This window comes from Pseudophryne corroboree, chromosome 7 (genome assembly GCF_028390025.1).
Source record: "Pseudophryne corroboree isolate aPseCor3 chromosome 7, aPseCor3.hap2, whole genome shotgun sequence".
In the NCBI taxonomy this organism is placed as follows: domain Eukaryota; kingdom Metazoa; phylum Chordata; class Amphibia; order Anura; family Myobatrachidae; genus Pseudophryne; species Pseudophryne corroboree.
Window position 1 is genome coordinate 494,374,198 of NC_086450.1, and position 27,288 is coordinate 494,401,485.

Below are 27,288 nucleotides of genomic sequence, written 5' to 3' on the forward strand. Positions count from 1 at the left end.
CAGCTCTCCTTGAAACAAAAGAACTGCGAGCGATCTCCAGAAAAACGATCCGGGAGATTTACTTTAGGCTCCTTAACCCCTGAAGGTGCTGCTGCTGCGGGAGCTCCGCCAGCGGCCTGGGAGGTGTGCATTTTAATGGACAAATCATTAAATTGTCGAGTCAGGACCTGCACCTGATCGACCACCTGTTGCAACGTATTTTGAGGGGTATGCTCCATATTCCCACAAAATTTCAACAGGAGTATTAGGCTGCTGAATATTTTATGCACACCAGTGCCTGCAGGAATGTACTGGTGTCTGAACTGTTATGCACACCAGTGCCTGCAGGAATGTACTGGTGTCTGAACTGTTCTGCACACCAGTGCCTGCAGGAATGTACTGGTGTCTGAACGGATAGGGATGCAAAACAAATGAACTCACAGACAGACTGGGGAATATGACATTATGTACACAGAAGGTGATAGGGTAACAAAATAAACACAAAGTGAACAGAGAAGCCCAGAGGCTAAGAAACTGGGTGTCTCCCTAGTATTAGGAATGCTCAGATGTAAAAAGCAAGATGTTGTGTTTTAATACGTAGAGAACCCGAAATGCTGTTGCTAAGGGCAACAGCAAAACCCTAAAGGGTTACCAACGGGTGTGGCAGTAAACTCCTTGGTCAGAGATGGAATGATAGACACAAGGAGAGTCTCCACAATCCTAATCCTCACTTGCAGTGCACAGGTTCAGTTTACTGCCACTAAACTGACACCAGAACACCTTGCACAGTGAGACAGGATTTAGGCAGGCAAGTCTGAGAATACAGCCGCAAACTTGCTAAGTTCACAGAGTAGCAAAAGAACCCCAGAAGAAAAAGGGGGTGTTGTAGGTGCACTGTCTCTAGCATTACTGATATCATACAGCTTAGCATATAATAAATAGTGGAGTTTAGTTATGAATTGATCAATGCATTAAGCTGCAGCCCCGCGGCAAGGGACTCCACTCTGCTGCAGTACCTAACACTATAGGGGTTCAAACCTAGGGCACGGGACCCCCCAAAAAACCACAGCCAAGCAACCCAAGGGCATCGTAGGAAATAATTATGTGTAGTGAGAAGGATTAAGGGATAGGTGAGAAAAAAAGGGGTGTTATGGGGTGAATTAATATAAGTGAAAAAAGTGTGTAACATGTATAATAAACAAAGTGAAAGTGCCAAATTAAATGTAATGCTGCGATGCCCTGTTGTCGCCCAGCCACGGCAGTCCAGGAGGCCCCGCACCCCAGGAGCCACCCCATTGCTGACCTATTGTTCAGAATAATTGGACTTACCTAGAATTGTGCCATATTCACAAGTGCAGTCATGCTAGGTACCCTAGTTAAAATAAATGAGGGTCAGGTGCGGGTGGGTGCAAGTCTTAGAATGAAGGTGTCTCACTGCTTCAGGTGTGTCTATACAAAACACTTTTAGTTTGCTAGGGAGGGGCCTTAGACTGCACACCTATAGCTGCCAGTAATGTGAGGTGCTACCTACTGAGACTTGTAGTTCTACAGAAGAAAAAGGGGGTGTTGTAGGTGCACTGTCTCTAGCATTACTGATATCATACAGCTTAGCATACAGCGATGCCCTTGGGTTGCTTGGCTGTGGTTTTTTGGGGGGTCCCGTGCCCTAGGTTTGAACCCCTATAGTGTTAGGTACTGCAGCAGAGTGGAGTCCCTTGCCGCGGGGCTGCAGCTTAATGCATTGATCAATTCATAACTAAACTCCACTATTTATTATATGCTAAGCTGTATGATATCAGTAATGCTAGAGACAGTGCACCTACAACACCCCCTTTTTCTTCTGTTGAACTACAAGTCTCAGTAGGTAGCACGTCACATTACTGGCAGCTATAGGTGTGCAGTCTAAGGCCCCTCCCTAGCAAACTAAAAGTGTTTTGTATAGACACACCTGAAGCAGTGAGACACCTTCATTCTTAGACTTGCACCCACCCGCACCTGACCCTCATTTATTTTAACTAGGGTACCTAGCATGACTGCACTTGTGAATATGGCACAATTCTAGGTAAGTCCAATTATTCTGAACAATAGGTCAGCAATGGGGTGGCTCCTGGGGTGCGGGGCCTCCTGGACTGCCGTGGCTGGGTGACAACAGGGCATCGCAGCATTACATTTAATTTGGCACTTTCACTGTTTGTTTATTATACATGTTACACACTTTTTTCACTTATATTAATTCACCCCATAGCACCCCCTTTTTTTCTCACCTATCCCTTAATCCTTCTCACTACACATAATTATTTCCTGCGATGCCCTTGGGTTGCTTGGCTGTGGTTTTTTGGGGGGTCCCGTGCCCTAGGTTTGAACCCCTATAGTGTTAGGTACTGCAGCAGAGTGGAGTCCCTTGCCGCGGGGCTGCAGCTTAATGCATTGATCAATTCATAACTAAACTCCACTATTTATTATATGCTAAGCTGTATGATATCAGTAATGCTAGAGACAGTGCACCTACAACACCCCCTTTTTCTTCAGTAGGTAGCACCTCACATTACTGGCAGCTATAGGTGTGCAGTCTAAGGCCCCTCCCTAGCAAAAGAACCCCAGCAAGTTAAACGACTGACTCCAGTCTTACTGCTAGGTCTGGATTGGCAGAGTGTAGTACCAAATCCCCAGGCCTATTTGCAGTAAGCAACAACAAATACAAAGCTACACAGTACTGGCTAACTTTCAGGAACTAACTAACCAACAAAGATTCAGCAGCATCTGCTTAACCTGAGAAGAGGCCTTATAAAGCAGGTGCTGTCCACGCCCCACTCAGACCTCACAGACTGTGAGCACAAAAAACAGCACCGGATCCCCTGCCGTGTACAGAGCCTGTAACCACTGCACAGCAAAAGACCCGAACCGGAGTATCAGCTGCGCTCAGGTTACTCCGCTAGCACTTGTCTCCCGGTTGCCATGACGACATGGCAGCACAGGGCAGGAGACCCTAACACTATTGCAACTTTCTTGCTAAAGTTTTAAAGTTTTATCCGGTAAATACTGCAGACTATTGCAACTTTCTTCCTAAAGTTTTTTTCAGTAAATGCTGCAGACTATTGCACATTACATTGCATGGTTAAAAGTTTAGAAAGTTGTTCTAAGTGGATTAATATATGTAATTTGCAAAAAACTTATAGTGATTGAGTGGGGTTTTCTGACCTTACATTTGTTAGATGTGATTAACACCTTTTGCTGGAGGTGGAGGGTTGCTGTGTGGAGGAGGGGGTTGTAATCAGGATGAACCTGTGTCTGTAGACTTATTTATTCAGTATAGGTCAGGACGACAGTCCCTTATGTAGTGGCTAGTTATAAAGTGGCAGCTAAAATCAATAGCAGTGTTATACCTGTGTTAAACCGAAGGAAAACAGAAGGCAAACAAACTAACAAGATACCAGAAGGACTGCGTTACACCCACAAAACTCAGTATCTTTATGTGGCCTCTCCTCACCTCTACAATGAGATCTCCAGGACCAGGCTTACCACCTCTCTGGCTGAGAACATCAAGTCTGCCCCTGGGCCTAACCCTCAAGATGAATAGGGAACTGTGGGGGGCACAGCACCAGGCTGAGCAGGGACATCCCCCACTGCTCCTGAGTGTGCCCCCCACATTCTCCTACCCACCCGTACTCATACTTGCCTACCTGACCCTCTCCATGAGGGAGAAAATGCTCTGTTCCTGGACTTTCCTGGTAATGTATGATTGCCATCACCTGTGGTGAAACACCTTTCTTATCAATTACCCAGCTCACCACAGGTGATGGCAATCATACATTACCAGGAAAGTCCAGGAACAGAGCATTTTCTCCCTCATGGAGAGGGTCAGGTAGGCAAGTATGCCCGTACTGTGATCTTATCCAAATAATGTTATCCCTATTCTACTTCTGCCACCTGCTATTGTTTATTCCCCATCCCCCATTTTTTTCCCATTCCTCTCTTCCACCACACCGTGTTTTTCCTGTAATGTTTACCTCCACTGATTGCACACCTTGCCGTTGTGCCCTACATACAGGGTACATCATACTACTACATAAGCGCCAGTTTTCCCATATATAACTTGGCCCTTTTATTGCTCACCTCCCACAGTGTAACCTTCAAAGTGCGCCCAACATGGCTGCCCCATATGGTACACTTGTGGATGGGATGAAAAATACATAGGCCTGATGGTTTGGATGGATCCCTACTCTGAACTGTAGGACTCTGAAATCACCCCCATTTTGTGTCATCTCTTTGAGGGATGGACTATTCCACCCTTGGTAATCCTACGCTGAGCGCTCAAGATGGCTGCCGCTCTTGGTACCTTGTGAGGGTGGAATACACAACCCTTGGAAGTTATTACCCAAAACGCCTACACCATTAATGCATTATGCTTTCTGTGTGCTTAAGGTTTTCTTTTATGTCTGTGTGGCTTATCTATTGTTGTATTACTCAAATCCTCTGTATCATGTGCATTGTTTTTTATATCTGTAAAGCGCCTTGAGTCCTGTTGGAGAAAGCGCTATATAAATAAAATTATTGTTATTATTAAAATCAAAATAATATATTTTTATCATAAACAGTTTTTATTGAGAAAAGTAACAATATAAGGAATACAGAAAAGAAAAGGGGAGGGGGTAGGGTAAGGGGAGCATACTGGGAAATCCAATATACACAATACAAATGGAAAGATAATCTTTAAGGCGATATCCATCATATGTTTACAAAAACAAGCATGTACAGCCAAGGGCAATCACTTTTATTCAAACTAAATTGACGTATGTGTGCGACATAGTCACGCCAAGCAAACCACGTCAGGATAGGGGAGGAGCTGAAGATGAATATGGCACGCAGGCTGTCTCCATCATAAAGTAAAACTGAACTGAAGAGGCTGTTTCCAGCACTGAGCTATAGTGACCTGTGATACTATAAAAACAATGACCTATAAAATACCCCTGGTGAGATTGCACTTGTGGAGTATTTAGGCAGAGCAGGTACGGGTAGTTCCAGCACTTTATAAGAGAAAAGAAACTCATCCTAAAAGAGCAGGGGACGAGTCCAAAAAAACATGGGAAACATGATGACGTCCTACAATTACTCCTGCAAAATTTAGACTGTGTTGGCCACATACTATGTAAGCAGTCAGGAGTAAGGCAAAGCCTACATAACAATATTACATGCATTTCACACAATAGGACATTGCACAAACAAACATAACACATTGCATATATTAACTCCATAGAGTGACTCAGGTCTTGTCTATGGTGGGTCTGAGAGGTTGATTTAACACAAGGGCATAACTGTCAGAAGAAAAGATAACACTATGATATATCTCTTTTGCATTGACTGAAATGAAACAAGAGTACAAGTCTTGGGGGGCATACACATTGTCCCTGGAGAAAGAGCAGCACTCTTAAACCAATGGGCAATTTGATGATACTTTAAGTCCTGGGAGGGTTAGGAATAACGATCCTGCAAACAGGAGAATGAGAGCAAGAAGCCACCATCTAAAATATCCCCTAGGGACTTAATGCCACCAGATTGCCAAATTGATCAATGCAAATAAGGGAATAATTTTGAAGGAGCAAAAAAATGGAGATGCTAGCAGTAGAGAAAGAGACATCTGTAAGCTAAAAAAAGGAACCTACCCCAGGCCTGCACTGAGGATCTCATGGAAGAGAAAGTCAAGGACCTGGAAGGATACAAGCACCTAGACATCCACAGGAGATCCATCAGTGGTCACCCCATGCAGGCTGTCACCTCCAGGGCCACTCAACGCTTGGCTGCTGGTAGGAATGTCCAGTCTCAAAGTTAAACAAGAAGACAAGCCTCCTGTTATCTACCAAGGTCTGTCATGCCAAACATCCCTGATTTTTAGAAAGAATATGCAATTTTTGGGTATTGATTCACCCATACATATTTAGTTAAAATGGTCTGACACCTGTCTAAGTATTTCCTGGGGAAAGTAAGTGGAATTGCGCAAAACATATGCACAAGCTTGGGAAGTAGGGACATCTTAAATGCCGCTAAACGGTCCAGACAGGAAATATCCGATGAACACCAGGATTTAGAGATAATCATTTCTCAATAAGTGGTGGGAGATTAACATCAAATACAGAGGACAGATTTGGAGGAATTTGATTACCTAACTATAAAAGAGAAGTGGTCTGCCAAATGTGTATAAAACTAGAGCGGAGTGTAGACACGCTAGTCTCCGGGAGATTAATAGACAAAGGCATCAGATTAAGTGGTCTATCTTCTAAGCCTTGGATGCAGATAAAGTACCAACCAATCAGCTCCTAACTGCCATCTCACAGGCTACATTTAAAAAATGTTAGTTAGGAGCTGATTGGCTGGTACTTTATCTCCATCGACTTTATCTCCACGCAAGGCTTAGTAAATAGACCCCTTAGAAGTATTCAATTTGTAGTAGGAGGCTATAGCCATCTAACAAATTCTGAAGACAGGTCAACGAAGTTAAGGGCTCTGTAATAAAAGGGAGAGACCCTCTGTGAATTGTATTACCAGCCTTTACACCAGGGAACCCCCCCATAATAAGGAGTTTGATGGGCAAAACAAAAATGAGAGGGGAAAGCGGGTGTCACTAGTGATAGGGCATGCATTAAACAGAAACTCATTACTAAATACACCTGCAGCAGGGGCACTATAAAGAGCCAGTTACTCAAGACACTCAGGTGGTCTGTGGACAAAGAGGGTAAGTTAAGACCCTCCAAGAAGTCCTGGATAGGAGAAGCCGAGAGTTGAAGAGTAGACGGGTCAGGGGCAAAATTATAAAGTTGTGCATAGTGATTGGCAAATTGAATGGCAATAGCAGTTGGATTGGCTATCTTAACTTCCGTGGGGGAAATAACATACTGGATCCAATTCTGGGCCCTCAATTTATGAGCCAACAGTTTCCCAGCTCTAGTGCCAATCGAATAAAACTTCTGGTGCAGTCAGTTAAGAGCAACTTGGGTACATGTTATCAGGAGCTATTGTAAATGACTTCTAATAGAGGACAATTCCTTATGTAGCAGGGGTGACATTTATTTTGGTTTTCTATCTCTCAAAGCCGAGCTTCCAACTCTATCTGAGATTGGGCAACTTGCTGTTTGATTCAAGCACCCGTTTCAATGGCCAAACCTCTAGCCACCACTTTGAGGGCAAATCAGAAGTTAATAATAGAATTGTCAGTCAGAGAATTAGTGTCAAAATATAATTAATGGCTATTGTCTAAAGACTGCTTAGCGTCAACAATTATTGATTACATGGCAAGACCATGTAATTGGTAAGATTGATACTGATTTAGTATGTTCCAAAACAAAATTCAATTAATGCAGTAATAGGAATGATGAACTGAAGTAAAGTAGGTATAATCCTATCAGATTTTGCAACCTCAATACTGTATGTCATATAAATTAAATTCTGCTTGTAGGTTATAGAAAGCCAGGGAGGGTACCATCTGTGGCCGAAAAGTGTAAGGAGTTTTCAAGAGCTATCTAATTTGGGATCTAGAATTAAACTGAGATCTTCAAGAACAATAAGGTACCCCTCCTAATCTTCTGCACTGTTAAACAAACCAAAAATGTAAACTTGGCTACAGTTGGAAGAATAAACAGAGACAACAAAAGTGACCTAGTTTTCCTCCAGGAGACCAGTTAATATAAGGTATTGCCCACTTTTATCTTCCCACTTAAGAGTGTAAAACAAAGGATGCTTCAGGCCGAAAGAGGATAGGATGATAGCAACCCCATTGTACTTGAGCAGGCCATTAGCAAAGTAACTCAGTGGGTATCTATGATCACGGAACACTGCACAGACCCAAAGAGGAAAAGTGAGTATCTTGCAAAGCCACCACATTGGCTTTCTGCATATGGAATGTGGACAATGCTAACCTGCCTTTATTAGGGGTGTTCAGCCCTTTAACAATTAAAATAAAAACCCCAACCATCTAGCCAAAAATAAAAAGCATCAGCAAGGTACAGTATATAAACCAAACATAACAGGAGTGAAAGTAAATACCATACAAAAAAAACTTAACCGAATTCCATATGGGGAGCAAGGAAAAGAAGAGTAAAATCTTAAAGATTAGATAAATGTAAATGTCTTAAAGATTTAGCTCTCGGATCTCCTCATGAATTGTAGATGATAAGTACAAGTGAGCCAGTATTTAGATCTTCTGAAGTCCTGATACTATTTCATGTGGAATGATTCCCTAAGGCTTTGACGAGCCTGTTCTCTGGTGATTTTGTGCCAATCTTCTGGTAACTTTGCCGGCTTGGCCTTGTATTCTCTTGCAAATTGATAATTAAACTCTTTGAAAATGAATTTCCAGTAATCAGAGGCACTGATGCTGGTGTCCGGCTGAATCATCCAGTCTGGGTAAAATGTGCGATAATCCTTATATGGGTGAAATTTCCAGTCTGTAGCTGTGTTTCTGAATGAAGCTTCTGTGACAACATCTGTAGAACATAGTGAGGAGCATAGAACATTGGTGTCCACGTATCTGTATCTGCCGAGACCTTGAGGGCGATGAACTGTAGCAAAGTGCTCTGTATGCTCGGCACACCCAGCCTCGCAGGGCACTTTACAGAATGGGCACTGCTGCCCGCATCCAATCACCTTCTTAAACAATTCATCTTCTGGTTTCAGGGTTACTTGTGCGAGAACAGACACTATGTCTAAAGCTCCCATTTCTGACATGATTTCATCTCCAGTTTCGGAGAGACAGGACTCAATGTTGGCAGAAAAGACAGTAACGGGTGAGCAATTCTGAAAAATGATCACTTTCACTTCGTCTTGTGAAATGACTAGATCCTTGTGCAACATATCACAGAAGTTTTTTAGGAATCCTGACGTGTTTGTGTTTTCCAGTATCTGTGGATTCTGAAGGATTCCTCTAAGTTTCTTAATAATCGACATTAGGATGTTGGATTGTAAAGATTCAAGAAAACTGGATCTTTCATATTTCTCCTTAATGAGCTCCAAAATACAGTTCTTGACAAAACGCTCGTAGTTGTTAATGTATTGAATATACTGGTCAAATGAATGGTCATCCAGCAGTTTGCAGAGCACATGCAACTGAAAGAAGGTACGACTCATATATTTCATGCTGTCTTCACTGCCCAGTATGTCGTTCACTATCTCCTTGCCAAGGTGATTCTTCAGATATGTCACTATTGCTGGCTTGAGGCACCGTTCACAGAAGAGTTTTGCTCTGTTCTTGCATTCATCCTTCTCCTGGAATACACTTTTGAAAATAGAGCAATACTGAGATTTTAAGGCTTCTAGACACAAGTAAGGGTCATGAATCTGGACAAAATGGTCATGCATTTTCTGAAACTTTGGGGCTGCTTTACCTAGTAGGAGAAGTTTGAGGTCAAACTCATACTCGTCTGTGGTGTGAAGATTCTTCACATCTTTCTGTCTTATTCTTTCATTGACCATATTCAGCAACTCTTGACAAAATGTATCATGATAATTCTCTTCCTCCTTGACCTGTTGGTCTACATAGCGGGAACTTCTATCCATTAGGTGTTCCGCTATCTGCTCTGTCTTAAAGCTGTATTCTTGTTTGTAGAAATCCTTAACACCTGCTGCTTTGTACCAGATTTGGTCTTGACACTTTTTGTACCATTGAAGATCAATATGCTCCTCTTGCACCCGAAAAGATGCTTCTGCAAATTGAGAGATCTGCTTAATTCCAAGCAACCTCTGAGTTATACTCCCCGACTTGTGGCTCATCTCTTTCCGCAGCTGCTGGAGCATTTGTTGGCCAATGTCTTGTCTTGCTATAATGTTCACCTGAAAGCCTCTAATTGTGCCCTGCCACATGGCTTCAAATTCTGCTTCCAATTCTTTGTCATCAAGCTTTTGAGTTCTACTCTTGCATGAGTTAAGAAGTGAATTAACTTTTTCTTCTATTTTCACAGTAAAGTCATCCTTCAAATCTTGTATTTGTCGCTTAATTTTTTGTACACGAATGGCTTGATTACTCTTTCCTTTCCATTCTTCACTAAGCTCAGTCTTAAGACTTTTTATACTTTTGAAGAAATCGTCTTTGTATCTTTCTACCAGATGTGCATTTTCCAATTCACTTTCAAAATATGTGTTCAACAAGTCCTGCATTTGTTTCCCCTCTTTGTTGAGTATTTCCGACATAGAAAATGCTATTGCTTCCACCGTCAGTTTTTCTTCATGCTCATTCTTGATTGAGGTCAAAGTCTCCATCATCCAGTTGTATATATTTTTACGGAAGGTCCATTCCAGCTGAGAATATTTTACCGACACTTGGTCATAGGCATCAGCTACCAGACTATTTCTAAAGCTGAAGATAAATTTTTCATGTTTCACGGCATTCCATAAACTTTTAACCCACTCAAGAAAATCTGGGATATTCTGTGGCTTTTCAAATTTCTTTTTCATGTACTCAAGCAAATATCTCTTCAGGGAAATAATTTCTTCACTGTAGCCAGTGTTTATGGGAGCCATGGGTGGGACTCCTTGCCAAAGGCCAGGAATGTACCATGTGTGTTCATTAAGATCATAATCCATAACATCGCTAAAGGATACTACCCCGTCCAATTTTTCCATTTTTGCAGCAGCTTTTGTGATTTCATTCAGATGTTCCAGAAGTTTACTTCTGTCTCTTATACCCATGACATGAGCAGACACATCACTCACATTCTGATGTACAAACTGACAGTTTAGTTTCTTCCCAATTGTTTTCATCCGGAGAAATGCGTGGATCACAATCTGTAAAATATCTTTCATTTCTGATGAGTTTTCCATCGATATGTTAATTATGGTGATGTCACTCAAACCGACCACTACTGTGGCCAGCTCATTGTCATGTTCGTAATTGTCCTCCAGAGAAGCCAGCTCAGGAGCTTTCAGCCCTTCAGTGTCAATCACCAGAATGAAGTCACAGTCTAGCTCCTCCTGGAAGGTCTCCTCCACATTAATAAGAGTCATGAAGGCTCCCCGTGTGCATCGCCCACTGGCCACAGGGAACTGTAACCCAAACATGGTGTTCAGAAGGGTGGATTTCCCCGTGCTCTGTACTCCTAGCACAGTTATTACTCTCATTCTGCAGTGTCCTCCCATCTTGGTGTCCAGCTCAGTCAAGACATCAGTTATCCACTGCATGGGAATGTTGGAGGCGTCTCCATCAATCAGCTCCAATGGGAACCCATCCAGGAGAAGATCAGCAGCAATTGATGGGAGGTTACTGAATTTTCCTTCTGGTTGTGTCTGATTGAGTGTAAGAACATTTGACTCATGCATCTGCCCTACTTCACGTAGGAAATGTTCAATACCAAGGGAACTAGCTGATATCCTTTGATCTATTTGTTTTAGTATAACCACATTGGTGGAATATTTAATGTACTGAGTCTGTAACTCTTCTGAGTTTGATCGAGCAATAACATCCAGAAACAGCTTCATCCACTTCAAAAAATACATTTTCTCCATGTGACACAGATCAGTGAGTGCAGACAGAAATGTTTTCATGTCTCCTTGAAGTTCCTGCTGACTCTGCTGCTGACGCAACTCCAAGATTTTTCTTTTCAGTTCCGACCTGTAAATTTCCCCATGAACGTCTCCTTGTTTTCTCATCCTACAAAGTTCTTTTTCATTGCTAGTTATTTTTTTCCAGACCTCCCCCTGCAGGGTCATGGTTTCCTTCTTATACCGTGCCACATCTGTTATTTTGTTAGTGATTTTCAGAGCAAGTCGTTTGGCCTTCTGGCACTCTTCCAAGCTCTCATCTAAATGGATCCCAAGTTCATTAGCTACATTCCCAATTTCCACCAGTGTCATTGGTTTAGGAAAAGTCTTAGAAACATTTTTCACTACATTTTGTATTTCTTTCACGATTTCAGCTTCGTTCTTTCTTTGGTCTTTCACTAAGATATGGTTAGTCCTCACGTTTAGGAATTTTGATAACACTTTTAGTGACTCCTTTGTTTCTTTGCTGTCACGATTGCCATTAGTTGGACAAACAATAAAATAGTAGTTTGAACTGTCTGGTCCAGAACATGCTAACAAGTGGCACTGTTTCTCCTGTATTTTTTCGGCAAAAATAAAAACAGCAGAAGAGATCCGTGTTAGAAAGCTTAGCTGTGTCTTGTTGGAACACAGGTCTCCCCGTAGATTCATGACAGCGGTGGGCTCATGGAAAATATTAGCGTTTTCGCTCCCTCCAGGAAAGAACCAGGACATTTCCAGCAGACCTTCTGAGATGGTTCTTGGGCGGTAGCCACTCTCCATAGCCTGGTGTACAAAAAACTCATGATGATTGGAAGTTGGGCTCAGGACTTTATTGATGATTTTTGACTTCGATAAGCTGCAGTTGCCTAATCTCATAAAGGAGAAGACAGGCATAGAAATATTCATCAAGCTTTCCTCTCTAAATCCTTTAGTACTTTGTAAAGAAGGTGGCCTCCATTTCTTCACAATGTCCCTCATGGGCCACAGCAAAATGGTACCCGGGCCGCCACCACCAGCAGGGAGCAGTAGAGGGACAGCAAATTGGCACATGGACATTTTGGAAAAAATCACCTGTTGTAGAAAACTGTCTGAACAATGCAGGAGAGCGCACAGAACATCTAGAGGGTGGACGGAACGTGACGCAATTGTGGACAGCGCATCAAATGACTCGTACCGATCATCATCAGTGCTGAAGCCACATATGTCTTCTTTAGCGTCACCCAGCATTGTATTTCGGGCAGTTTCATCAAATGCGATAAGTTTTATGAGGAAGCTCCATGGTAGAGAGGGCTGCAAAGAGGATCCAGCCACGTTCTCCTTTCTGATAGACAACACATGTTCTAGAGTGAGCTTGGAGTTCCTGTGCTCCACCAGCTGCAGCTCTGACAGTAGAGCATCCATTGGATTTATTTTGGCCTAAAAAAAAAAATATATAATAATAATTAGTCCCCTTTATATTCATCTTTTCCATACAGTTATAGTTATAACGTTGGGTGTTCATAAACCGACTAGGTGTGGGAGCTAGACTGCTAAATAAAAGGGGTCACCAAAAATCCCCAATATACAATATTGAAAAATACAGTAGTTGAGGGCTCACTTGTGGATGGCCTTTATGGAAGTGTGAATGAGCACAAGGTAAATCTAAAGAAGTAAATGTAATAGGGTGCGAGCTGCCGGAGGTGCGGACTTCGAGCGAGAGTGCTCATATATTTAAAGCAGCAATCATTTACAAGGTAAAACCAACCTGGATTTACCTTGTAAATGATTGGCGCTTTAAAAATATGGCATTCTCACTCAAAGTCCCATACCTCAGGCAACTTGGACCCTATTACTGTTCATATTTCAAATTGTTTTGTTGAAACATATCATTAAGTATACAATTAGTTATGCAAACCAATGGACCCAACTAATATGGGTGTATCAATTATTTTATTTCTTGACAGTTTCTTACATAGACATAGCGCGGCATATTGCTTTGCACTTTACAATTGGAAACGACAGTGACAGAACAAAACTGGGTAATAACAGACAGACATAAAGGTAGGAAGGCCCTGCTCGCACACTTAAACTCTGTAGGGAAATAGGCTTTGATAAACAAGGTTAGGTGCTATCTATTGCATAATGGTCCAGACTGCAAAAGGTTCTTGGTGGGCTGTATGATATTGGGCCGGATTCGCAGATGGACAGTAATTCAAGCGGCTTAGAATTACTGTCGGATTTGAGACAGATTGAACGTGGGGAACAAAGGATAGTTCAGAGCCAGGGATGACACCTAGGCAGCGAGCTTGTGGGGTAGGGATGATTGTCGAGTTCTCAACAGTGATAAAGATATCAGGTAGGTAAGTACTATTGGTCGGTGGAAATACTGTATAATAATTCTGTTTTGGAAATATTAAGTTTGAGGTGGCAAGATGACATCCAAGATGAAATGGCAGAAATGCATTCAGTGACACGGCCCAATACAGATGGTGACAAATCTGGGGAGGATAGGTAGATTTGAGTATCATCCACAAAACAGCTGATTAGTTTACCAAGACATGAGGTATAGATAGAGAAAAGTAGAGGACCTAAGACCGAGCCCTGCGGTATTCCAACTGAGAGAGGTAGCAAAGAGGAGGTGGATTTAGAGAAGAACACACTGAAAGTGCGATTAGATAGGTAGGATGAGAACCAAGTAAGGGCTGTGTCCTGGAGAACTGGGGATTGCAGTGTTTGTATGTATGAGAAGAGAGTGGTCAACAGTGGCCCTCATTCCGAGTTGTTCGTTCGTTACATTTTTCCGCAACGGAGCGATCAGTCGCAAACTGCGCATGCGCAATGTTCGCAGTGCGCCTGCACCGAGTAAATTAGCACAAAAGTTTGGTATTTTACTAACGGCCTAACGAAGATTTTTCATAGTTCTGGTGATCGGAGTGTGATTGACAGGAAGTGGGTGTTTCTGGGCGGAAACTGACCGTTTTATGGGTGTGTGCGAAAAAATGCTGCCGTTTCTGGGGAAAATGCGGGAGGATCTGAAGAAACGGGGGAGTGTCTGGGCGAACGCTGGGTGTGTTTGTGACGTCAAACCAGGAACGAAACTGACTGAACTGATCGCAGTGGCAGAGTAAGTCTCGAGCTACTCAGAAACTGCACAGAAATTTCTATTTGCAATTCTGCTAATCTTTTGTTCGCAATTCTGCAAAGCTAAGATTCACTCCCAGTAGGCGGCGGCTTAGCGTGTGCAATGCTGCTAAAAGCAGCTAGTGAGCGAACAACTCGGAATCAGGGCCCGTGTCAAAAGCAGCAGAGAGATCTAGAAGAATAAGAAGTGTGTAATGGCCTTTAGACTTTGCAGTGACCAGATCATTCACTATCTTAGTCAGTGCTATCTCTGTGGAGTGTTGGGCACGAAATCCTGACTGAGGTGGGTCCAGTAGGCTGTGTGAGTTAAGTAAGTGTGTGAGGCGAGTGTAGGCTAGTCTCTCAAGTAGCTTGGAGAGGCATGGGAACTGAGAGATAGGGCGGTAGTTTGAAAGTTTGGGTCAGAATTTAAAGATCTACAGAGAGATTACAGATGTTAGTTAAGGTTGGGATGAGAACCGGAGATAGAGCTTTACTGATGTGTGAGGGTATAAGATCAAGAGAAGAGGTAGTAGAGTAGGCAGATGAGAAGAGTGCAGATACTTTATCTTCATTTGTGGGATCAAATGAAGAGAAGGTGGCAAATGGTTTAGGAAGGGAATTGAGCAGGTCACTGGCTGAGGAAGAGCATACTATTTTATTTCAGATCTCATCAATCTTGTCCTTGACGTAGGAAGCAAGTTCTTGTGCACTGATAGTGGCTGGTGGGTTGGGTGAGGGAGGGACAAGAAGTGACATAAATGTATCAAAAAGTCGGTTTGAGCAGAGATGAGAGTTTGGAAATATGTTGGTATCAATAAAGTTACTGTTCTAAGTGGGAGTTAAGGAGGGGGATGGGGGTAATGGGGGGAGGTAGTGAATCATGTTAATCAGTCTAGTTAGTAGGTCCCAATATGCATGATCCAGATGCGTACAGCGGGGAATCCTTCTCCACATCTTTTCAGTGTCGGTTCTTTCCTCCCTTTATTCTCTCTCTTCCCTCACCCCCTCATTTAGAACAGTAACGTTATTGTTACACCCATATTTATTTTGTTCATTGGTTTGCATAACTAATTGTGTGTGTGTATATATATATATATATATAGAAATGGCAAAAGAATGAGAATGTGCTCATAGCGCAAATCAATTTATTTCATAAACCACACATATGCACAGGATAGGTCAATTGAATAGCAGTGGACTCGTACCCTGATAGCCCACTCTGTATCACATAAGAAATAAAACCACAAGGCAAAGGCTGCAGCCAGCTGCACCTGGATCTGGGACCATGCACCGCACCGGCTTCAGCGACCGATTCGTCAGGACACCTGTACCGAGTGAAGGCGGGAATGATAGCTCATGTGGAACAAGAAGCGCCTGGTACCAGGCTATTCAATTCAGCTATTCTGTGCATATGTGTGGTTTATGAATTAAATTGATTTGCACTATGGGGGTAATTCCAAGTTGATTGCAGCAGGATATTTTTTAGCAGTGGGGCAAAACCATGTGCACTGCAGGGGAGGCAGATGTAACATGTGCAGAGAGAGTTAGATTTGGGTGGGTTATTTTATTTCTGTGCAGGGTAAATACTGGCTGCTTTATTTTTACACTGCAAATTAGATTGCAGATTGAACACACCCCACCCAAATCTAACTCTCTCTGCACATGTTAAATCTGCCTCCCCTGCAGTGCACATTTTGCCCAACTGCTAAAAAAATTCCTGCTGCGATCAACTTGGAATTACCCCCTATGAGCGCATTCTCCTTTTGCCATTTCCAGATACTTTGCTCTTGAGAGTCTGAGCTATATGAGGAGAACTGCTGCGCTGTGAATATAGGTGGTCATTCCGAGTTGTTTGCTCGCTAGCTACTTTTAGCAGCAATGCAAACGCAAAGCCGCCGCCCTCTGGGAGCGTTTCTTAGTATAGCAGAATTGCTAATGAAAGATTAGCAATTCTGCTATTAAGTGTTTCCTTACAGTTTCTGAGTAGCTCCAGACCTACTCCTAGATTGCGATCACCTCAGTCCGTTTAATTCCTGGTTTGAAGTCACAAACACGCCCAGCGTCCGGCCAGCCACTCCCCCGTTTCTCCAGCCACTCCTGCGTTTTCTGCTAGCACGCCTGCGTTTTTTTAGCACACTCCCGGAAAACGCTCAGTTACCACCCAGAAACACCCACTTCCTGTCAATCATTCTCCGATCAACAGAGCGACTGAAAAGCTTCATTTGCCCGTGAGTAAAATAGCATAGTTTTGTGTAAAATTGCCTAGCGCGTGCGCCCTGCTGTGCATACGCATGCGCAGAACTGCCGGATTTTAGCCTATTAGCAATTCTGCTAAAAATGGGAGCGAGCGAACAACTCGGAATGACCACCATACTCCGGTGCTACAGCCCAGTGTTGTGCTTATACCTGTGGACTGAGACTAAATAACCACCAGCACACCTGTACACATTTCTTTTCTGTATATATATATATATATATATATATACTGAATTATTAAATAAAATATTTTACATTTACCTTGTGCCTCATTCACGCTTTCATAAAGGTCATTCACAGGTGAGCGCTGAACAATACATTCCATATCATTTACATACAACTGGCCTGACACTGCTACACCGATAATACATAGCACCCACATAGCAGCCTACAGCAAGGACTGCAGTAACCAAATGATAGCAATAAAAACAGGAATTTATTTGTAAATGAACAAAAATGTTGGTTAAATTAACAGCAAAATGCATTGTACATTATATTATAATAATTGCTGTGAGCAGTGGTCAATGAAGTAATCAGTAATAGGCATACTTAATTAGTCTAGCGGATTCCTCTCTGGAAGATTCCAGGAGATAAGATGCAGGCCCTGCCCCCTCACATAGAGGTGGGGCCAAAATGTCACATTTCTGTAGAAAAGCTTCACTATGCTCCGCCCTACTCCCCCGAGGCGCATCTGCGGAATTTCACAGATAATAGTGAAAAATAATCATCCCCATTACCATACTCCATATGGTGACAGAGATACTTCATATAGTGACAGATACTTCATATAGTGACAGATACTTCATATGGTGACAGGATACTTCATATGGTGACAGGGATACTTCATATGGTGACAGGATACTTCATATGGTGACAGGATACTTCATATGGAGACAGAGATACTTCATATGGTAACAGGATACTTCATATGGTGACAGGATACTTCATATGGAGACAGAGATACTTCATATGGTAACAGGATACTTCATATGGTGACAGAGATACTTCATATGGTAACAGGATACTTCATATGGTGACAGAGATACTTCATATGGTGACAGGGATACTTCATATGGTAACAGGATACTTCACATGGTGACAGAGATACTTCATATGGTGACAGATATACTTCATATGGTAACAGGATACTTCATATGGTGACAGAGATACTTCATATGGTGACAGGGATACTTCATATGGTGACAGAGATACTTCATATGGTGACAGGATACTTCATATGGTGACAGAGATACTTCATATGGTGACAGAGATACTTCATATGGTAACAGGATACTTCATATGGTGACAGAGATACCATATGAAGTATCCTGTTACCATATGAAGTATCTCTGTCACCATATGAAGTATCCTGTTACCATATGAAGTATCTCTGTCACCATATGAAGTATCTCTGTCACCATATGAAGTATCCTGTCACCATATGAAGTATCTCTGTCACCATATGAAGTATCCCTGTCACCATATGAAGTATCTCTGTCACCATATGAAGTATCCTGTTACCATATGAAGTATATCTGTCACCATATGAAGTATCTCTGTCACCATGTGAAGTATCCTGTTACCATATGAAGTATCCCTGTCACCATATGAAGTATCTCTGTTACCATATGAAGTATCCTGTTACCATATGAAGTATTCTGTCACCATATGAAGTATCTCTGTCACCATATGAAGTATCCTGTTACCATATGAAGTATCTCTGTCTCCATATGAAGTATCCTGTCACCATATGAAGTATCCTGTCACCATATGAAGTATCCTGTTACCATATGAAGTATCTCTGTCTCCATATGAAGTATCCTGTCACCATATGAAGTATCCTGTTACCATATGAAGTATCCCTGTCACCATATGAAGTATCCTGTTACCATATGAAGTAACAGGGATACTTCATATGGTGACAGGGATACTTCATATGGTAACAGGGATACTTCATATGGTAACAGGGATACTTCATATGGTGACAGAGATACTTCATATGGTGACAGGGATACTTCATATGGTGACAGACACTTCATATGGTGACAGGGATACTTCATATGGTGACAGAGATACTTCATATGGTGACAGGGATACTTCATATGGTGACAGAGACACTTCATATGGTGACAGGGAGGGATACTTCATATGGTGACAGAGATACTTCATATGGTGACAGAGATACTTCATATGGTAACAGGGATACTTCATATGGTGACAGGATACTTCATATGGTGACAGGGATACTTCATATGGTGACAGAGATACTTCATATGGTGACAGGGATACTTCATATGGTGACAGAGATACTTCATATGGTGACAGGGATACTTCATATGGTGACAGGGATACTTCATATGGTGACAGAGATACTTCATATGGTGTCAGAGATACTTCATATGGTAACAGGGATACTTCATATGGTAACAGGGATACTTCATATGGTAACAGGGATACTTCATATGGTGACAGGATACTTCATATGGTGACAGGATACTTCATATGGTGACAGGGATACTTCATATGGTGACAGGATACTTCATATGGTGAGAGAGATACGGATACTTCATATGGTGACAGGATACTTCATATGGTGAGAGAGATATGGATACTTCATATGTTGACAGGATACTTCATATGGTGACAGAGATACTTCATATGGTGACAGGATACTTCATATGGTGAGAGAGATACGGATACTTCATATGGTGACAGGATACTTCATATGGTGACAGGATACTTCATATGGTGAGAGAGATACGGATACTTCATATGGTGACAGGATACTTCATATGGTGACAGAGATACTTCATATGGTGACAGAGATACTTCATATGGTGACAGGATACTTCATATGGTGACAGGATACTTCATATGGTGAGAGAGATATGGATACTTCATATGTTGACAGGATACTTCATATGGTGACAGAGATACTTCATATGGTGAGAGAGATACGGATACTTCATATGGTGACAGGATACTTCATATGGTGACAGGATACTTCATATGGTGACAGGATACTTCATATGGTGAGAGAGATACGGATACTTCATATGGTGACAGGATACTTCATATGGTGACAGAGATACTTCATATGGTGACAGAGATACTTCATATGGTGACAGGATACTTCATATGGTGACAGGATACTTCATATGGTGAGAGAGATACGGATACTTTATATGGTGACAGGGATACTTCATATGGTGACAGGATACTTCATATGGTGACAGGGATACTTCATATGGTGACAGGGATACTTCATATGGTGACAGGATACTTCATATGGTGACAGGGATACTTCATATGGTGACAGGATACTTCATATGGTGAGAGAGATACGGATACTTTATATGGTGACAGAGATACTTCATATGGTGACAGAGATACTTCATATGGTGACAGAGATACTTCATATGGTGACAGGGATACTATATATGATAACAGGATACTTCTTATGGTGACAGGGATACTTCATATGGTGACAGGGATACTTCATATGATAACAGGATACTTCATATGGTAACAGGATACTTCATATGGTAACAGGATGCTTCATATGGTGACAGGGATACTTCATATGGTGACAGGGATACTTCATATGGTGACAGGGATACTTCATATGGTGACAGGATACTTCATATGGTGAGAGAGATACGGATACTTTATATGGTGACAGAGATACTTCATATGGTGACAGAGATACTTCATATGGTGACAGAGATACTTCATATGGTGACAGGGATACTATATATGATAACAGGATACTTCTTATGGTGACAGGGATACTTCATATGGTGACAGGGATACTTCATATGATAACAGGATACTTCATATGATAACAGGATACTTCATATGGTAACAGGATACTTCATATGGTAACAGGATGCTTCATATGGTGACAGGGATACTTCATATGGTGACAGGGATACTTCATATGGTGACAGGGCTACTTCATATGGTAACAGGATACTTCATATGGTGACAGGATACTTCATATGGTGACAGGGCTACTTCATATGGTAACAGGATACTTCATATGGTGACAGGGATACTTCATATGGTGACAGGGATACTTCATATGGTGACAGGGATGATTATTTTTCACTATTATCTGTGAAATTCCCTGTATGGGAAGAGGTGACGGTGATGGGAATTTCCCTGGACGGATATAATAATAGACAGCGCAGATTTTTTTAAAGCAATTAAAGTTTACTTCTTGTGTGGTTACTCTACTGAAAAAAAAAACAATTCCAGTGGGTGAGGAAGGAATTTTCTGTCCCCCGTGAGGTTAAATTGTTTTTCCTGAACCTGATGAATAAATCTTTTGATGATAGTTTAATAATGCCTGGGCACTGTTTATTGCTCCATATAATTCAAAGACAACTATTCTACACAGGACTCAGATACCCAGGCAGTGAGGAGGAGAAGCTGGGATCCCTGTGTCACTTACAGTTCTCTCCACCCTCCTATCTCTCTCCACCCTCCTATCTCTCTCCACCCTCCTATCTCTCTCCACCCTATCTCTGGGAAGCTACGTTGGTAGCTCATGAAACCAGATATTCCAGTGTTTCTACTGTCCTGCCAGCATTCTGGCTGCCTGGTTCTGCTGCTGCACAAGAGGGAGAGCTAGTGATGTCACGGTGCACCCTATTTATTTGGGCAAGTTGCACTTCCCTGCCTTTAGAACTATCAAAAGCTAACTATGGAGATCTGCAGATACATATAAAAAGAGATCCAGTCTGGACGGGATCCCGGCAGTCAAAATGGCAACACCGGAATCCCAACACACCTCATAATGCCGACGCTGGCATCCCGACAAGGTACACAACACCGGCACCGGAATCCCGAAGAATCGCCTGCTGGCTGCCGGAGAGGTAAGCTGCGAAGAGGGGGGGGGGGGGCTGCAGGGGAAGGTTAGGCTGCGAGGGGAGGGGGTTAGGGTTAGGCTGTGAGGGGAGGGTGGTTAGGGTTAGGCTGCAAGGGGAGGGGGGTTAGGGTTAGGCTGCAAGGGGAGGGGGGTAAGAGTTAGGCGGCGAGGGGAGGGGAGGAGGGGAGGATGGTTAGGGTTAGGCTGCGAGGGGAGGGGGGCTAGGGTTAGGCTGCGAGGGGAGGGGGTTAGGGTTAGGCTGGGAGGGGGGTTAGAGTTAAGCTGCGAGGGGAGGGGGGTTAGGGTTAGGCTGCGAGGTGAGGGGGGTTAGGTGGTGAGGGGAGGAGGGTTAGGCGCGAGGGGAGGGGGTTAGGGTTAGGCTGCGAGGGGTGGGGATTAGGGTTAGGCTGCGAGGGGAGGGGGGTTAGGCTGCGAGGGGTGGGGGTTAGGGTTAGGCTGCGAGGGGTGGGGGGTTAGGGTTAGGCTGCGAGGGGAGGGAGGTAAGCGTTAGGCAGCGAGGGGAGGATGGTTAGGGTTAGGTGGCGAGGGGAGAGGGGGTTAGGGTTAGGCTGCGAGGGGAGGGGGGTTAGGGTTAGGCTGCAAGGGGAGGGGGGCTAGGGTTAGGCTGCGAGGGGAGGGGGTTAGGGTTAGGCTGCGAGGGGAGGGGGGTTAGGGTTAGGCTGCAAGGGGAGGGGGTTAGGGTTAGGCTGGGAGGGGGGTTAGAGTTAAGCTGCGAGGGGAGGGGGATTAGGGTTAGGCTGCGAGGGGAGGAGGTTAAGGATAGGCTGCGAGGTGAGGGGGGTTAGGTGGTGAGGGGAGGAGGGTTAGGGTTAGGCGCGAGGGGAGGGGGTTAGGGTTAGGCTGCGAGGGGTGGGGGTTAGGCTGCGAGGGGAGGGGGGTTAGGGTTAGGCTGCGAGGGGTGGGGGTTAGGGTTAGGCTGCGAGGGGAGGGGGGTTAGGGATAGGCTGCGAGGGGAGGGAGGTAAGCGTTAGGCAGCGAGGGGAGGATGGTTAGGGTTAGGCGGCGAGGGGAGAGGGGGTTAGGGTTAGGCTGCGAGGGGAGGGGGGTTAGGGTTAGGCTGCAAGGGGAGGGGGGCTAGGGTTAGGCTGCGAGGGGAGGGGGTTAGGGTTAGGCTGGGAGGGGGGTTAGGGTTAGGCTGCAAGGGGAGGGGGGTAAGAGTTAGGCGGCGAGGGGAGGGGAGGAGGGGAGGATGGCTAGGGTTAGGCTGTGAGGGGAGGGGGGCTAGGGTTAGGCTGCGAGGGGAGGGTTTAGGCTGCGAGAGGAGGGGGGTTAGGGTGCGAGGGAAGGGGGTTAGGGTTAGGCTGCGAGGGGAGCGGGGCTAGGGTTAGGCTGCGAGGGGAGGGTTTAGGCAGCGAGGGGAGGATGGTTAGGGTTAGGCGGCGAGGGGAGAGGAGGTTAGGGTTAGGCTGCGAGGGGAGGGGAGGGGGGTTAGGCTGCAAGGGGAGGGGGCTAGGGTTAGGGTTAGGCTGGGAGGGGGTTAGGGTTAGGCTGCAAGGGGAGGGGGGTAAGAGTTAGGCGGCGAGGGGAGGGGAGGATGGTTAGGGTTAGGCTGCGAGGGGAGGGGGGCTAGGGTTAGGCTGCGAGGGGAGGGTTTAGGCTGCGAGAGGGGGGGGTTAGGGTTAGGCTGCGAGGGAAGGGGGTTAGGGTTAGGCTGCGAGGGGAGGGGGGCTAGGGTTAGGCTGCGAGGGGAGGGTTTAGGCTGCGAGAGGGGGGGTTAGGGTTAGGCTGCGAGGGGAGGGTTTAGGCTGCGAGAGGAGGGGGGTTAGGGTTAGGCTGCGAGGGAAGGGGGTTAGGGTTAGGCTGGGAGGGGGGTTAGAGTTAAGCTGCGAGGGGAGGGGGGTTAGGCTGCTAGGGGAGGGGGGTAAGAGTTAGGCGGCGAGGGGAGGATGGTTAGGGTTAGGCTGCGAGGGGAGGGGGTTAAGGTTAGGCTGCGAGGGGAGGGGGGTTAGGCACGAGGGGAGGGGGTTAGGCTGCGTGGGGAGGGGGGTTAGGGTTAGGCTGCGAGGGGAGGGGGGTTAGGGTTAGGCTGCGAGGGGAGGGGGTTAGGGTTAGGCTGCGAGGGGTGGGGGTTAGGGTTAGGCGGCGAGGGGAGAGGGGGTTAGGGTTAGGCTGCGAGGGGAGGGGGGTTAGGGTTAGGCTGCAAGGGGAGGGGGGCTAGGGTTAGGCTGCGAGGGGAGGGGGTTAGGGTTAGGCTGCGAGGGGAGGGGGGTTAGGGTTAGGCTGCAAGGGGAGGGGGGTAAGAGTTAGGCAGCGAAGGGAGGGGAGGAGGGGAGGATGGCTAGGGTTAGGCTGCGAGGGGAGGGGGGCTAGGGTTAGGCTGCGAGGGGAGGGTTTAGGCTGCGAGAGGAGGGGGGTTAGGGTTAGGCTGCGAGGGAAGGGGGTTAGGGTTAGGCTGCGAGGGGAGGGGGGCTAGGGTTAGGCTGCGAGGGGAGGGGGTTAGGGTTAGGCTGCGAGGGGAGGTGGGTTAGGGTTAGGCTGCGAGGGGAGGTGGTTTAGGGTTAGGCGGCGAGGGGAGGATGGTTAGGGTTAGGCGGCGAGGGGAGAGGAGGTTAGGGTTAGGCTGCGAGGGGAGGGGGGTTAGGGTTAGGCTGCAAGGGGAGGGGGCTAGGGTTAGGCTGCGAGGGGAGAGGGTTAGGGTTAGGCTGCGAGGGGAGGGGGGTTAGGGTTAGGCTGCAAGGGGAGGGGGGTAAGAGTTAGGCGGCGAGGGGAGGGGAGGAGGGGAGGATGGTTAGGGTTAGGCTGCGAGGGGAGGGGGGCTAGGGTTAGGCTGCGAGGGGAGGGGGGCTAGGGTTAGGCTGCGAGGGGAGGGTTTAGGCTGCGAGAGGGGGGGGGGTTAGGGTTAGGCTGCGAGGGAAGGGGGTTAGGGTTAGGCTGCGAGGGGAGGGGGGTTAGGGTTAGGCTGCGAGGGGAGGGTTTAGGATGCGAGAGGGGGGGGTTAGGGTTAGGCTGCGAGGGGAGGGGGGCTAGGGTTAGGCTGCGAGGGGAGGGTTTAGGCTGCGAGAGGAGGGGGGTTAGGGTTAGGCTGCGAGGGAAGGGGGTTAGGGTTAGGCTGGGAGGGGAGGGGGGCTAGGGTTAGGCTGCGAGGGGAGGGGGTTAGGGTTAGGCTACAAGCGGAGGGGGGTTAGGGTTAGGCTGCAAGGGGAGGGGGGTAAGAGTTAGGCGGCGATGGGAGGGGAGGAGGGGAGGATGGTTAGGGTTAGGCTGCGAGATGAGGGGGGTTAGGGTTAGGCGGCGAGGGGAGGATGGTTAGGGTTAGGCTGCGAGGGGAGGGGGTTAAGGTTAGGCTGCGAGGGGAGGGGGGTTAGGTTGCTAGGGGAGGGGGGTAAGAGTTAGGCGGCGAGGGGAGGATGGTTAGGGTTAGGCTGCGAGGGGAGGGGGTTAAGGTTAGGCTGCGAGGGGAGGGGGGTTAGGTGGTGAGGGGAGGAGGGTTAGGGTTAGGCACGAGGGGAGGGGGTTAGGCTGCGTGGGGAGGGGGGTTAGGGTTAGGCTGCAAGGGGAGGGGGTTAGGGTTAGGCTGCGAGGGGTGGGGGTTAGGGTTAGGCTGCGAGGGGAGGGGGGTTAGGGTTAGGCTGTGAGGGGAGGGAGGTAAGAGTTAGGCAGCGAGGGGAGGATAGTTAGGGTTAGGCGGAGAGGGGGTTAGGGTTAGGCTGCGAGGGGAGGGGGGTTAGGGTTAGGCTGCAAGGGGAGGGGGGCTAGGGTTAGGCTGCGAGGGGAGGGGGTTAGGGTTAGGCTACAAGCGGAGGGGGGTTAGGGTTAGGCTGCAAGGGGAGGGGGGTAAGAGTTAGGAGGCGATGGGAGGGGAGGAGGGGAGGATGGTTAGGGTTAGGCTGCGAGATGAGGGGGGTTAGGGTTAGGCTGCGAGGGGAGGGGGTTAGGGTTAGGCGCGAGGGGAGGGGGGTTAGGCTGCTAGGGGAGGGGGGTAAGAGTTAGGCGGCGAGGGGAGGATGGTTAGGGTTAGGCTGCGAGGGGAGGGGGTTAAGGTTAGGCTGCGAGGGGAGGGGGGTTAGGTGGTGAGGGGAGGAGGGTTAGGGTTAGGCGCGAGGGGAGGGGGTTAGGGTTAGGCTGCGAGGGGAGGGGTGTAAGGGTTAGGCTGCGAGGGGAGGGGGTTAGGGTTAGGCTGCGATGGGAGGGGGTTAGGCTGTGAGGGGAGGGGGTTAGGGTTAGGCTGGGAAGGGAGGGGGGTTAGGGTTAGGCTGCGAGGGGAGGGGGGTTAGGGTTAGGCTGCGAGGGGAGGGGGTTAGGGCTAGGCAGCAAGGGGAGGGGGTGGGGGTTAGGCTGCGAGGGAAGGGGGGTTAGGGTTAGGTTGCGAGGGGAGGGGGGTAGGGTTAGGCTGCGAGGGGAGGGGGGTTAAGGTTAGGCTGCGAGGGAAGGGGGGTTAGGGTTAGGCTGCGAGGGGAGGGGGGTTAGGGTTAGGCTGCGAGGGGAGGGGGTTAGGGTTAGGCTGCGAGGGGAGCGGGTTAGGCTGCGAGAGGAGGGGGGTTAGGGTTAGGCTGCGAGGGGAGGGGGATAGCGTTAGGCTGCGAGGGGAGGGGGATAGGGTTAGGCTGCGAGGGGAGGGGGGATAGGGTTAGGCTGCGAGGGGATGGGGATAGGGTTAGACTGCGAGGGGAGGTGGGTTAGACGCGAGGGGAGGGGGGTTAGGGTTAGGCTGCGATTGGAGGGGGGTTAGGGTTAGGCTTCCAGGGGAGGGGGTTAGGGTTAGGCTGCGAGGGGAAGGGGGTAAGGGTTAGGCTGCGAGGGGAGTTAGGGTTAGGCTGTGAGGGGAGGGGGGTTAGGGCTAGGCAGCGAGGTTGAGGGGGGTTAGGGCTAGGCAGCGAGGTTGAGGGGGGTTAGGGTTAGGCTGTGAGGGGAGGGGGGTTAGAGTTAGGCTGCGAGGGGAGGGGGGTTAGGGTTAGGATGCGAGGGGAGGGGGGTTAGGGTTAGGCTGCGAGGGGAGGAGGGATAGGGCTAGGCAGCGAGGGGAGGGGGGTTAGGGTTAGGCTGCGAGGGGAGGAGGGTTAGGGTTAGGATGCGAGGGGAGGGGGGTTAGGCTGCGAGGGGAGGGGGGTTAGGGTTAGGCTGCGAGGGGAGGGGGGTTAGGGTTAGGATGCGAGGGGAGGGGGGTTAGGGTTAGGCTGCGAGGGGAGGAGGGATAGGGCTAGGCAGCGAGGGGAGGGGGGTTAGGGTTAGGCTGCGAGGGGAGGAGGGATAGGGCTAGGCTGCGAGGGGAGGGGGGTTAGGGTTAGGCTGCGAAGGGAGGGGGGTTAGGGTTAGGCTGCGAGGGGAGGGGGGTTAGGGTTAGGCTGCGAGGGGAAGGGGGTAGGGTTAGGCTGCGAGGGGAGGGGGGATAGGCGCGAGGGGAGGGGGGTTAGGGTGAGGCTGCGAAGGGAGGGGGTTAGGGTTAGGCTGCGAGGGGAGGGGGGATAGGCGCGAGGGGAGGGGGGTTAGGGTGAGGCTGCGAAGAGAGGGGGTTAGGGTTAGGCTGTGAGGGGAGGGGGTTAGGCGCGAGGGGAGGGGGGTTAGGCGCGAGGGGAGGGGGGTTAGGGTGAGGCTGCGAAGGGAGGGGGTTAGGGTTA

At 47.0% G+C, this 27,288-nt stretch overlaps 1 protein-coding gene across 1 annotated transcript in view; it reads right to left on the reverse strand.

Moving 5' to 3' along the window:
* Positions 1-4,558: 4,558 nt before the first annotated feature.
* LOC134945732 (up-regulator of cell proliferation-like) overlaps positions 4,559-27,288 on the reverse strand; it is a 42,732-nt gene continuing 20,002 nt past the window's right edge. Inside the window, exon 2 of the mRNA XM_063935184.1 lies at positions 4,559-12,897. Within this exon, the coding sequence (XP_063791254.1) occupies positions 8,185-12,882 (4,698 nt within the window). The 5' untranslated portion in view covers positions 12,883-12,897 and the 3' untranslated portion in view covers positions 4,559-8,184. The remainder of the gene's footprint in view (positions 12,898-27,288) is intronic.